Source organism: Sander vitreus, chromosome 7 (genome assembly GCF_031162955.1).
Source record: "Sander vitreus isolate 19-12246 chromosome 7, sanVit1, whole genome shotgun sequence".
NCBI lineage: Eukaryota > Metazoa > Chordata > Actinopteri > Perciformes > Percidae > Sander > Sander vitreus.
Genome location: NC_135861.1, coordinates 33,236,815 through 33,250,552, shown reverse-complemented (window position 1 = coordinate 33,250,552; position 13,738 = coordinate 33,236,815). Strand labels below are relative to the sequence as shown.

At 43.3% G+C, this 13,738-nt stretch overlaps 1 protein-coding gene across 1 annotated transcript in view; it reads left to right on the top strand.

Annotated features, from left to right (window-relative positions):
- Positions 1-1,822: 1,822 nt before the first annotated feature.
- The window catches only part of srms (src-related kinase lacking C-terminal regulatory tyrosine and N-terminal myristylation sites), a 27,484-nt gene continuing 15,568 nt past the window's right edge, over positions 1,823-13,738 (top strand). The window contains exons 1-2 of the mRNA XM_078255976.1: positions 1,823-2,765; positions 11,647-11,768. Of these exons, the coding sequence (XP_078112102.1) occupies positions 2,386-2,765; positions 11,647-11,768 (502 nt within the window). The 5' untranslated portion in view covers positions 1,823-2,385. The remainder of the gene's footprint in view (positions 2,766-11,646; positions 11,769-13,738) is intronic.

The window sequence follows — 13,738 nt, the reverse complement described above, 5'->3', positions numbered from 1 at the left end:
GTGGACTACCAGACCCTCCTCCACAGCGCTGTGGAGGAAGGTCTGGCAGTGTGAGACTAAGGGAAGGATAACCTAGACTTGATTAAAGGTGCTCTGAAGGGGGTCAGCCCTATGTTCCCACATATATAAAGATTTTTCTTAAAATTAAGATTTTTGAAAAGTGGAGAAGTCTCTCGGATGAGAGACCAAACGTCTTTGCTGCACCAGTTGCCCTTGGGTTTACATTTAATGGCATAGATATTAATTTGTCTAGTCAATTATTTATTAACTTATTTATTTTATTTTTGATTTAGGCAGCTTCTGTCCTCCATATTCTTGTAAGGATAAGGCTGGATTTCTTATGAAAAGACCAAAACCGGGGCGGCCTCTAGCTCCCCCAGTAAGAGCGTTTGCCCCATGTGGGCTGAGTCCTTGGCAGCGGCCCAGGTTTGAATCCGACCTGCGGCTCTTTGCTGCATGTCACCCCCCCATCTCTCTCCCACCTTTCCTGTCTATCCACTGTCACTGTCTAATAAAGGGAAAAAGGCCCAACAAATAATCTTAAAGAGAAAAGACCAAAATCAACACTGTTAGTCCGTCTCCCAATACTTTTTGACTTCCGTAATCACAAATATATAGTTTGACTTTAAAAGAAAAGAAAAAAAAACTAAACAGCAGCTCACTGTAGTTTTAGTCAAACAAACAGGAGGAAACGGTACATTTGTTGGGGGCTATTTCTAGCCGCAGATTAATCCACATTTGGTGTTCTGGTGAGTATTAGGCTACTGGCAGCAGGACGGTGTGTGATTGAGTCAAAATAACACAGTGTGTGTGTGTGTGTGTGTGTGTGTGTGTGTGTGTGTGTGTGTGTGTGTTCATGCTGATGCAGGAGCATGTCAGCCATGCAACAGTGTGGCTCACTGATGTGTATCTAACAACAACGGAGCTCATGGAACATTGGAAGCTCTATCACACAGTACTTGTTACATTTGCTGTTGGTTTTGCTCTTTTCATGAGCTCCTCTTGAGCAACACAACTAAAAGAGATCTACGTACACCCTCTACATCTCTTGTCATAACATCGTTTAGGAGTATCCAACCGAGCACAAAGAGGTTCTAATAATAAGAGGCAGCTGTATGCTACAGTATTGATGCAGAAGTGATGCAGGATTAAAGGCATAAAGGGAAGGAGGCTACACCGACTGCAGTCATTAGACTCCACAGTCTATAAATAAAAAGCCAGAGGAGAGATGAGATTCAAATATTGCGACAGAGCAAAGAAAGACTCTGGTATTTCGTTGTATTGCTCCCAGGGCCGAGCTGTTGTCTTTAAATTGCTTGTTTTGTCCAACCAACATTCTATAACCCAAATAATTCATAATCAAATAAAACAGAACATGATTTGATTTGCTGGTTGCCAATTCATTAATGAATCAGTCGTGTTATCTCTACTGCAGACACACCTTTCATTCATAAACATCCTTCATGAAGCCAACATTATTTTTCTCCCATGATGAGATCAAAACTTTTAAAGTGAATACAACTGTACTCTACATGTACAAAGTATTATGTATTAGATAAAGTACTAATAGGTCAATATGGAGATGCACAAAAACGGAAGTGTTTTCATGACGTAGGCTAATAAAGATAAATAATAAAAACCCGTTTTATTTAGTACCTGACATTCACGAGGTTGGTGGAAACTGTTTAGCAAACACAGACGCCATCGTTTACTCAACCACAATAACCTTCAGGGAAAACTGTCCCGAAGCCAAAAAGGCATGAGGACGCACGCACGCATGCGCGCACTCACTCACTCACACCCCTCCCCTTACGTACGCAGTACGCAGGTGTGTGTGAGCAGCAGGAGGTGTGCGGAGCGCCAAACTGAAACTTTTTACGCACCGTGCCGCCGCTTCACATTCACATCTTTCTCTTTTCCTCTCGTGGATTGAACACCTGCGCACCGACTGCTGCGGCCGTTTTCCCGTTTGCACCCGATTACAATGGATTAACGTTTCCTCTGGAGTCATGCTCACGGTCTGGGTTGGTCTTGGCTCCCGCCGCCGAGTCCTCGCAGGGAACCGATCCGACTTGGATGCCCTCCATTCCCGTTTCCTTTCCGCATTCCCGCAGCCGCCGTGCGCAATGCAGGCGTGGAGCTCAGATCCGTGATCTCAACAGAAAAAAAACCGGTTCCTCCGGCTAATCTACCCAACTATTGCTGGCGGTGCATTATGTTTCCAGCCAGAGGAAGAGAGGAAGCCCGGAGGACTGAACGGCTGCTCGCTGTAGGCTGTAAAAGGCCGTTTTCAGCGCACTGAGAAAGCCTGAACCGCGTTCTATTGATCGGTGTCACGATAAAAACCTGGAATAACCCCGCCGCCGCGCTCCTTCATGTCCCGGGATGGAGGACTGCTGTCGCACCTGTATGCCGTGTTTGAGCCGGCTCTGGAACTGCCTATGGCCGGACTTCCGCGACCCAGACGTCCCCAACAACAACCATGTCATCGCCAACCCGGCCGTGCAGACGGCGGAGATCCGCACCGTGTCCGGTGACATCCGCGTCCCGTCGCCCAAGAAGCGGCCGGTGCAGCTTTACGCGGCGCTCTTCGACTTCGAGGCCCGCAGCGACGACGAGCTGACGGTGAAGGAGGGGGACAAGCTGTCGGTGATCGAGAAGCGGGGGGAGTACGTGCTGGCCAAGAAGCTGACGGGGTCTCTGGAGTCCGGACTGATCCCGGCCAACTACGTGGCTCTGCTGCAGGACGAGTTCGCCAAACACAAGTGAGTGCTGGAAATCCATCCTCAGCTCTTCTCTTTTTCTTTATTCGCCAACTGCCACCTGATTCTACGGTGCTGACGGGACAAGAACTGTTTGATTTGCTGTGAGTCCAAAAAACTCATGTCCTCGGGTCAAATCTGACCCGTTTTCCAAGTTTCTGAATAAAAAATATGGGTTTCCTTTAACCAAGTAGTATCATGGATGGTTCCACACACGAAACAGGCTGCGATTATCTGATGATCTTAACTAGTCCAAATAATTCATCATTTCTGGGGGTTTTAACTCCAAAATGAGGTATCATTTAAAATGAGTGACATGTATCGACCATGACCATGTCCAGAAATAAGTGTACAACTAGTAGTGATACGTTGGAATGAACATTGTAATGCCAATGATAATTTATACTTTATGCTTTATGAACAGGCAAAACAGACTGGGCCAATTTTTACCTGGTAAAAAGTTAGAGAGACATGTAGAGGGACAGGTCTGAAGACACAGATACAGAGAGACACGTAGAGGGACAGGTCTGAAGACAGGCCTACAGAGAGACACGTAGAGGGACAGGTCTGAAGACACAGATACAGAGAGACACGTAGAGGGACAGGTCTGAAGACAGGCCTACAGAGAGACACGTAGAGGGACAGGTCTGAAGACAGGCCTACAGAGAGACACGTAGAGGGACAGGTCTGAAGACAGGCCTACAGAGAGACACGTAGAGGGACAGGTCTGAAGACAGGCCTACAGAGAGACACGTAGAGGGACAGGTCTGAAGACAGGCATACAGAGAGACACGTAGAGGGACAGGTCTGAAGACAGGCCTACAGAGAGACACGTAGAGGGACAGGTCTGAAGACACAGATACAGAGAGACACGTAGAGGGACAGGTCTGAAGACACCGATACAGAGAGACACGTAGAGGGACAGGTCTGAAGACACCGATACAGAGAGACACGTAGAGGGACAGGTCTGAAGACACCGATACAGAGAGACACGTAGAGGGACAGGTCTGAAGACAACTGAAAATGGTTTTGATAGTGGATTTTTATTGATTTACTTAGGCTGTTTACTGTTTTTATGTCATTTGAAATTGTAATATTTTTGAGGTAGTCACTAAAAATGATCGCTGCAACTATTTTGATAATTGATGAATAATTTAAGTGATGCGTGAAAGGTTCCACCATCTCACATGTGAATATTTGATCTGGTTTTCTTAGTCTTTAATGTGAAATGAAATATGGCTTCAAGTTTTGGAGCGTTGGTTGGACATTAAAATAGTCAGGGCTGCTGCTAACGAGGTGGCTGTTTTCATCAATTAATCGGTTAATTGTTTTCTTCATTGATGGTTTGATTCATTATAAGTGGGAAAATGGTCCCAAAAACAAAAATCCCAAAGCCCAAGTTGACATTGAAACAGCTTGTTTTGTCCAGCAGAGAATCTGAAATCCAAAGAGATTGAATTCACTGTCACAGATGATTTACAAATATATCTCTATATTCACAACTAGGGATTTTTGCAATTTTTGGACATAAATGACTAAAATGATGAATCAATTATCTTAACATCGATCTAAAAAACTTAACATGGAGCCTAGCGGCATCCTCCTAAACACCTAAACAATAACCTAAAACCACCTCTGCTGCTGCTGTTGGACCAGACTGGAGCTAAAAGTAGCCGAGAGGCTGCAGCTGCAGATCCTCTATTATTCATTCAGCCTGCAGGGAATCATCATGTTTCAGAGCTCTCCCTCTACGGTTGACTTGTATGTCTGTGTTCATGCCTCTGATCCAACACTGACCCCACATGTCCCACTGTCGCACCATGCCAGAAACTGTTAAGCCCAAAAAAAATAAAGACAAAGTTGTGTTACATTTTTATTAGTCTATAGACTCGATGTACCACTTGAGGGATTGCTCCGTTGCCGCCGGAAAATCCGCCGGATTTCACTCATTTGGGCCTGATGTCCGTCCCCTTCCTCTGTCTCTGTGTTGGCGTTCTAACCTCTGGTGGATTTGTGAGGACTATGGTTAACTGCTCCTCAGATCTCTGCAGGGTAAATCCAGACAGCTAGCTAGACTATCTGTCCAATCTGAGTTTCCTCTCGCACGACTAAAACTACTTTTGAACGTCCACGTTCCACCAAAACAAGTTCCTTCCTGAGACTATTTAACAGAGGCACCGTGGCTCCGTCCGGCACTTAGCCCCGCCCAAGATGATTGTGATTGGTTTAAAGAAATGCCAATAAACCAGAACACGTTTTCCTCCCATCCCCAAATGCTATGTGGACTAGCCAGACCCTCCTCCCGCGTGCTTTCGAGGAAGGTCTGCCAAAGCGAGACTACGTTTTTATAGACACTAAAGAGATTGCAAGCACAAGTGTTTCTTAGAATCATCCAATTGTGCTTTCTGCTGTTTATTATCTCACTGTCAAATTCTTGTAAAGATATATGCTTCAGTTTCCAGGCACACATGTGGTTATATGGGCTACTTCTCCAGAGTCAGTGTGTTAGCTACAGTAAATGGTGGTCGGTACGTCCCCCAGTTTGGAGAAAGAGGCAGGAGTACTTAGAATCAATATGAGTTTAAGTGTGTCCTATATTTAGAGTATTTTCACAGCTTTACCTTGCTGTCAGACAGCTCTTTACGACGGGGAACTGAAGCTGTTCTCTCTGCTCTCTTCAGAGACACCACACTCCTTTGACAAAAAAACATTTTAAGTCTGACAGCAAGGTAAAGCTGAAAATATAGTCAATTTAACGTCCATTTAAAGTGATACAGATGTTTTTAGGTGTCTAAAATGTGTTGAGCTGCTGCCCCCGTCCACAGCAGGACATTGCTTATCTTCTGTGTTGGTACTCCTGCCTGCTGCTCCAAACTGGGGGAGTGCTGACCCCCATCTACTGTAGCTAACACACTGACTATGGAGGAGTAGCTCATACAACCACACTGAACAAACATCTCAACTATCCCTTTAATAAGGTTGATTAAATATTTGTAGTATAACAGAATACAGATCAACAGCAGCACAAACTGCAGCCTCCAAAATGACCATACAGTTGAATCAACACCTCTGTAAACTAGAACATTACAAGCTGCATAAAGGAGGCTTTACTGCAGGACTGTTGTATCAGACTGCATTAGTTTTAGGTGTACCTAATAATAGGTGTACATACTTTACTGTTACATTTAGGGGTGCAACGGACTAGCAATGTCATGATACCAAAAATCTAGTATTCGGTACCAATCTCAACAAAAGTACACAATACTCGATACTAAAGTAGATACTATGGTGTGTGTGTGTGTGTAAAAAAAATAAAAAAAATAAATAAATAAAAAGTAAGAAAATAATAATAATATTTCGTCATGTCACTCTTCTTTCAGTGTTTTCTTTTAGTTTCAACTTTCTGTTATGGTGTGGAGGGGGCAAGGAGAGCGTCTTCTGGCCCCCACAGCCCGTTGCTTTGGAGCCTGGCATCACCACACAGCCAGCGTACGGTACCGTCTTTGAACATTAGTCTGGGGACCCTGCTCTGTATTTTCTACTGCACAAGAGGCGGGATCAACGGGCATAGTTCAAATGACTCTGTACGCAATTGGATAGTCCTGCTATTGGTCCCCGCAGATTTGTAACGGAAGCAGGATAGAAAAAGGTAGAGGTTTCCAGCCTGGGAAGGGCAAAATCAAATCGCCGGCAGATCAGGCTGGGTTTACGCAGTCTACTCCTCTTCCTCTCGGCCATTCATCTGCTCCGTCTCAGTCCTGCTTGTGTGTGTGCTGCTGGCCACCGCCGGGCCTGGCTGATTGCTTGCTTGTTTGCCTGGAGCCGCTGAGTCACATGACAGTACAACATCAAATCACAAGATCACGGCATCCCTCCGTAGAGATAAGTAACAGTGACAGTAAACATTTATTTCACACTATTATTAAGGTTCAACTTTGCAATGGATCCATGGTTCCCATGCATTCTGAACCGTGAGCGTTCAGATCAACTATGGTCCATTACACCACTAGTTCCATTTCTCAGATAACTTCTTATTTTCCAATACCTATGGTCTTTTTAAGGGAAAGTGAAGGTAAAATAAACACCTTGGATTTTGTCTGATATGTACAGGAAGGAGCAGACCATGTGAATTACACCCAGGGTCATTTTTCTTAAGAGTGAAGAAGTGGGGAAAAAACATTTATCCTCAAGGCACAATGAGAAAGACAATGTATAGACTCCAAAAACGATCTCTATCAATTATGACCCTACTACAAGTGTGTGGTGGTGTCTATCTGCAGAGAACCTGCCCTCTGCCTGTACTTTCTTATCTTGTTGAGGACGTTTCTGGGCGTCAACCTCTATAAAAGCGTGTCTTTGATACTGTATGTCAGATAATGGTGAAAAGCTCTCAAGATGACATAATGAGAGTGTCTTTTAATGTACTTTTTACAGTGGTATTTATGTTCTTGACTGTAGCAGTATTTAGCTTTATTGTTTATTCGGTAACACTTTACTTGAAGGTATGGACATAATCGTGACATGACACTGTCATAACTATGACATGACACTGTCATGAACATGTCATAAACGTTATAAACAAGTCATAAACATTTGACTTCTGTCATTAAGTGTCATTCGGTTTTTGTCATGAGATGTTGACATTGTTGTCACTGTCGGCTTTATCTTCACAGGATTTTTCATTTAAATCTAGAGTACAATATTTCTGGAGTCTGTTATTGTGAGTTGTGTGCTGTGTCTTGCTGTTACTGTCAGTGAAACCTGAGGTCATGCGCGCCGAGCAGACACGCCTTCCCTGATAACTTCAAGTAAACACAGGCCAGGTTCTGTATGTGAGCAGGCAGCACTGAAACTAACTTTTAAAGCTTCTGAATAAATCCCTCCAAAGGGTTCCCTGTACATTTAAATATTAGATGTATTGATGTGTAGCAGTGGTGGAGGAAGAACTCAGATCCTTAACATAAGTAAAAGTACTAACAGTGTTGGGATAGTTCACTTTCTATATGAACTAATTCAAAGTTCAGTTCACACATTTTAAAATGAACTAGTTCAGTTCATAGTTCATACTTCAAAATTTTGAACTAAGTTCACAGTTCCAAAAATGAACTAGAACTGCAAGCAGTTATGACATGGCCCAAGCCACCCACGCCAGTCGCCCCCGACGCCCCGGGGAGCGTGCGAAAGCGGAACCCAAAGCCAGGCGGCGGGGAGGCAAACCTCGGTAAATATCGAGAGACGCGAGCTGCGACGTCTGCGGTACGTTGCCGTTGCAAACGTAGCGGTCAACAGTTCACCTCCACGCATATACAGACTACCTTTAACAATGATATACGGATAGGACTGGAGATGAAAAGTTCAACGGATTACCGCGATCAGCTTCGTGGGAAATTAAGAATCAATGCCACTGACATAACCAATCACACTATGACAGACTTTCCACTTAGCACCAACTGCAATGTTTAACTGTAAATGAATGGAGCCTACTGGCAGTCTGGCACACGGGGGTGCTCAGTATTTTCATCTATGAATGGTGTTGATTTTGGATTGAAAAAGTGAGAGAAAAGAGTTGCATTTGTCCACTGTGAAGGTTGTAGAAACTTTGTCAGGTGGGTTAAGAAGTTTGTTTATTGTAAAAAAACCCACAGGAGTACACAAAAGCGAAAACCAAAACGTAACGGTAGGAGGGAAACATCAGTAAATATTGAGAAGTGTGAGCTGCAAGGTCTGTGATACGTTCCCATTGCAAATATGCCATTAACATAGAGTAAAAGGGCCAAAACTCGTCTACGTTGATTATAGCGCCCCCTAATGGCCAATCTTCGCCACATTTGGTACAGAGCCTCAGAGCGGCATGCCTAACGAGCACCACAGGTTTCGTGCTGATTGCATTTACTGTGGCAGAGATATTGCAATTGCAAATTTCCCATTTAAATGCATTAACTTATTGGCCGAAACAAATAAACGTTGCTTATAACGCCCCCTAAAGGCCGATCTTTGCTAAATTTGGTACAGAGCATCGTAGTGGGATGTTGAACGATGATCTCAAGTTCCAAGTTCTTTGCTGATAACATTTAATTTGGTCGAGATATGATATGTGTGTGGTAGCTAGCTAGGAAAATTTGTTTGGTCGTCAAATGCGCATACTTTAACGTAGCAAAATTCCTTGAGTAACTTTTGGTCACGTCCATCTGGAGATGCTACGCACCAGTTTTCATGGTGATCCGTCGCACGGCCTAGGACGAGTTTGAAAAAGTTGGTTTTGTGCATTGCGCAATATTGCGGGAAAAAATTTAAGTGGAAATGGGCGTGACCTATATCATGTGATTCAGCTTGATTCAAGGAACATGTGGATGTATGGTTTTCTAATGTGTAATGTGGGAGTTAAAGGCAAAAAACCCTTATAGCGCCACCTAGTGGTCCACATGTGTAATGTTTGGTAGGTGTGGTCCATGACCCATTGTCTATCTACCCTGTACATTTTAAGTTGTTCACGTTAGTGTAAATAGTAAATTTAAATGTGGGTCCCATAGGCCACGCCCACTTTGACCCCTCAGTACCCCACTCTAGGGTTGGCCTCAGGAGTGGCCCTAGATGGCACCCAACAAATTTTGTAAAAATCGGATGAGCGGTTCATGAGATATAAATGTTTTGGACTTGTAGCGCTCCCTAGTGACCAATTTTTGTAAAACGCGTGAGCAACCTCCAGAGGGTCACGACAAACAAGAATCTAAAGTTTGGCGTTAATAGCATTTTTTTGGCTGAGATATGGCAAAGTTGGTGTTTTCATAGTTAGCTACACAAATTTGTTTGTGCGTAATATTTGCATTTGCTTTTTATTAACTTTTTGTCAGGCTCCTCTGGAAATGCTACCTGCAAAATTTCGTGCCAATCGGTCACACGGTCTAGGAGGAGTTCGAAAAAGTAGGTTTTTGATAAATTGCAATTTTTCACGCGTAAAGGTCTAGGCGGAAATGGGCGTGGCCTATATCACGTGATTCAGTTGGATCCAGCGAACGAGTGGATGTATGGTTTTTGAATGTTCGGTGTGGGAGTTATAGGGCCAAACACGTTTTTCTGCTATAGCGCCACCTAGTGGTGGAAGTGGGTGAATTGTTGTGTCTGAGGTCCTTGCGGAGTTTGGGACCAGTCCTGAAAATGGCAACCCCCCACCATGTATGGTTTAGGCTGTATGGTTTTGGAGTTTTAGGCGGAGAAGAATAATGGAAAAGATGATGATGAAGATGATTAATCAGTAGAAAAACAATAAGGTTCCACAGCCCTGTTGTGCAAACGGCATAGCTCTTGCTACCGCCGGTTCTTGCAGACTCGGGCTTGGAACCCTAACTAGTTCATAGTTCTTTTTTTCCATATGTTGCTGCAAGCTATTATTTTTCAAAATTATTGCCACAGCCCATATAGAACCACAGATTTATTTTATCAGTTTTAACACTGAAACGATGCGAAAGGTATTTGCTTGCACATACCTTGAAGGCTAGCCGGGTGCTTCAGCTCAATGTGCCATTTCAGGTCTGCTGTGGATGGGACTGAAGTACGGATTTTCTTTTTGAAAGCCGGCAGGCAAAGTTTGCACAAAAATGTAACATTTTTCCCATCCTCACCGACTTTGTCATAAAACTTGTTTAAATGATCATACGACGCCTCCTTGCTGCTTTGTTGCCTCCATGCTGCTTTTTGTTTTGATGACCCATGCGGCGGTGAGACACTGGTGGCTGGTGTTGCCAGATTGGGTGTTTTTTCCACTACATATTAAGGCCTGTTTACGGTGTGTTTTAGCCAGGCTTTGGCCTGGAAGGCTCTATAGAAATCTGGTACCCTATTGAACCAAGTTAAACTGAGAGAGCGTGCCGGTCACAGACACCAGAATGAACGAGTTCACAGTAACGTTCATCAGGCAGTAATACAGCACGTTCAGTTCATGTTCGCCCAAAATATGAACAAGTTCATAAACTATCGTTCAATGAACGCGTTCAGGCACAACACTGAGTACTAATACCACACTGTGAGAAATTCTCCAGTTTGAGTTAAAGTACTGCATTTAAAAAAGTCACTTGAATAAAAGTATCGTCAGGAAAATGTACTTGAAGTATCAATACAGTAAAATGTCCCCTACTTGATACCATACCATACTTGAAATGAAATATTTTTAGGCTGTAGTATTTCTACTTTTACAATTAAAGGTGTTGTAGGTAGGATTGTGAAGATCCAGGACTTAGCCAAAAAATGTGAACATCGACAACTTCTCAGTCCCTCCCCCCTTTCTGCTAAATCCCAAAACGGTCTCCTAAGCCCCTCCCCCCACAAGGGAGAATGAATGTGTGTGCCTGGGCAGTGACTAACACGCAGTTAGACACCCCCCGGGCCCTGATTGGTGCATCTGAACAGTTAGACACCCCCCCGGCCCTGATTGGTGCATCTGAACAGTTAGACCCCCCCCCCCCCCCGGCCCTGATTGGTGCAGCTGAACAGTTATCCTTTTAGTTGGGTTAGGGTGAAGCAAACTTTTAACTGTTATACATTGATTATTTTCTTGATAAATTCATTTATTGTTTATTTGCAAAACGTAACTGACCGGACCAGTTAGTTAAACTGTGTTTCTGTCATCTTTACCTTCTTCTCTCTGCAATTGTCAGCTTGCAATGTGCAAAATGTGACCTATGTATGTGTGTTTACCTACACACATTGTTTTGCTATTGTGTGAGCTTCTGCATGTCTGCTCTCACACGTAACACAGTCTCCTTCTCTTTTGTTCACAGTGCTTTTATTCATCTGGCTTTTTCTTTGTGTTAAATGTCTGATCATCCATTCATCCCACGATCTTTCCTCATCCCTCTTGTCCCGTGTGTCTCCTCTGTCCTCTGTGCAGGTGGTACTATGGGAATATAAACCGTGTGAAAGCTGAGAAGCTGCTGCTGGCTTCCCAAAACAAAGATGGCTCCTTCCTAGTTCGCATCAGTGAGAGTCACAGTGACGAGTACACAATCTCTGGTAAGTGGGACCACCAGCCATCCACAACCTCCTTCAGCTTACCCTGTCTTATAATTTATAACTTATAACACTTCCTTCTTCAAACCAGGCCTCACACTCCAAATTATATAAAGGGTAATTTTGGTATTTTTGGGAACAAAAACAGCACTTTTAGTGGACGGAAACTGATGATGAGCATTTGCCCTATATTCTGACTCAGTACTGGGCCATTTTCAAAGATTTTTCTTCACATAAGTCACTTAGATACCATTGCATGGGGAAATAGTCCAAGTTGAAAAATGCCGAAATCACCCTTTAAGTTGCCATTGTACCATGTTTCAGTGGGAAGCCACTCGCTTCATTTTTTCTTCACCTCCTCTCTGTTTCTTTTCATCCATCCATCACTTCCCTTCTGTCTTTCAAGGTCTCCAGCCACTGTCAACCTTAATCTCCCTGCATTTGATTTCTCTCTCTGCTCCCACTATAGAGGGCAGCAGGTCACACAACGGGCCCTCATGCAGCCTTGTCAAAGCTCGCCAGTAACAGAAATGGCTAAATACAGTTTTAAACTTGTACGACTTTTGTTGAATAGAAATAATTTATCTCTGTTTTTAATTTTTTTTTATTTGGAACATGTTATTTTTTACCAGTTTTGTGATTGGATGATGTAATGGTAAATTAAAGGGTCATTTCGTTTTTTTTCAACCTGGACCCTCTATTCCTATGTTTTTGTGTCTAAGTGACTGATGGGAACAACAATCTTTGAACTTGGTCTAGTATTAAGCGTGAGCGCTGCAGCCGCAGACCGGTCTGCATTTTAACCATAAGAAGCAAATGTTCAGCTTCAGTTTGGTCCACTAAAAGTTCTGTTTTTGTTGCTGAAAGGCTCAGGTTATTATTCTAAGTGTCTGACAACATTATGGAAAGAATCCCTTCAGAGATAGACCTTTAAAACCTCTTAGAGACCTTTCTGTTTAACCAGAAACCGCTCTGAAGTCACTAGCCCTAAACCCACCAGACTCCATTTAAAAAATCAATACTTTTAGCGTGTATAGAGCCAACATATTTTCACATGTAAAACAGTAAACTATGTGTTTATTTCAACCTAAACTAGAGTTGGGATGGTTATAAAAGTAGAAAGACGACCCAAAACGGCTTTTCATAGTTTTATTTTGTTTCTGTCCACTTTGAATGAAGTGTGTTTTACGATGCTAAAATCACTGTTTATTTACATGGAGTCTGGTTGATTTAGTGAACGCAATTTTGTGGATGTTTTTATGTTTAACAGTTTAAAAAAGAGTAGCTACCCTTTCATAACATCTGGTCCAAACTATCCCTTTAATACATAAACATGAAATTGATTTTGTCATCCAACTCTGAAAAAGAAATTACCAAAATGTTGTACTCCTCCTTTAGTAAAGGCACTTCTTGCATTACATATTTGGCAAAGAACAGCCCTGAACACAGCAGCTGAGTAAGCTGTCAGATGACATTTGTTAAAACGATTTTGTTTTGTTTTGTGAAATTAAATTTAAGCTTTTAAAGAAAAAGTTTTGTAGACCGGAGAGGTTGGTGTCTTGTCTTGAGTTGTAGTGACCTACATTTGGAAGCCCGTTGCCGTCATCAAACTGCCATTATGAACGAGCCCACGGCCAATCCTGTAACGGACCTCCTGAGATTTGGGACTTTAAAGCCATTGTTATTTCTCTCTCTCTGCTCAGCATCACCTCCAGCTCCTTTCTCTCTCTGCTCTGACTTTGTCCCCTGTTTTTCGCCCTCTGGTTACACCATCTTCTGCGTCTGCATCTTTCCCTCTCCATACCTCTGTCCACTTCCTTCCTTTATCGCGTCCTTCCTTTCTACCCCCCCCCCCCCCCTCATTCTTCAAGGTCCTTTAGGTCCCAGGGGGAAAAAGCTGCAGTTAGATGTTCAATTTTCCCTGTGCTAGTCCTCCTGAAATATACATCATCAGTACTCTGTGTGCATACAGA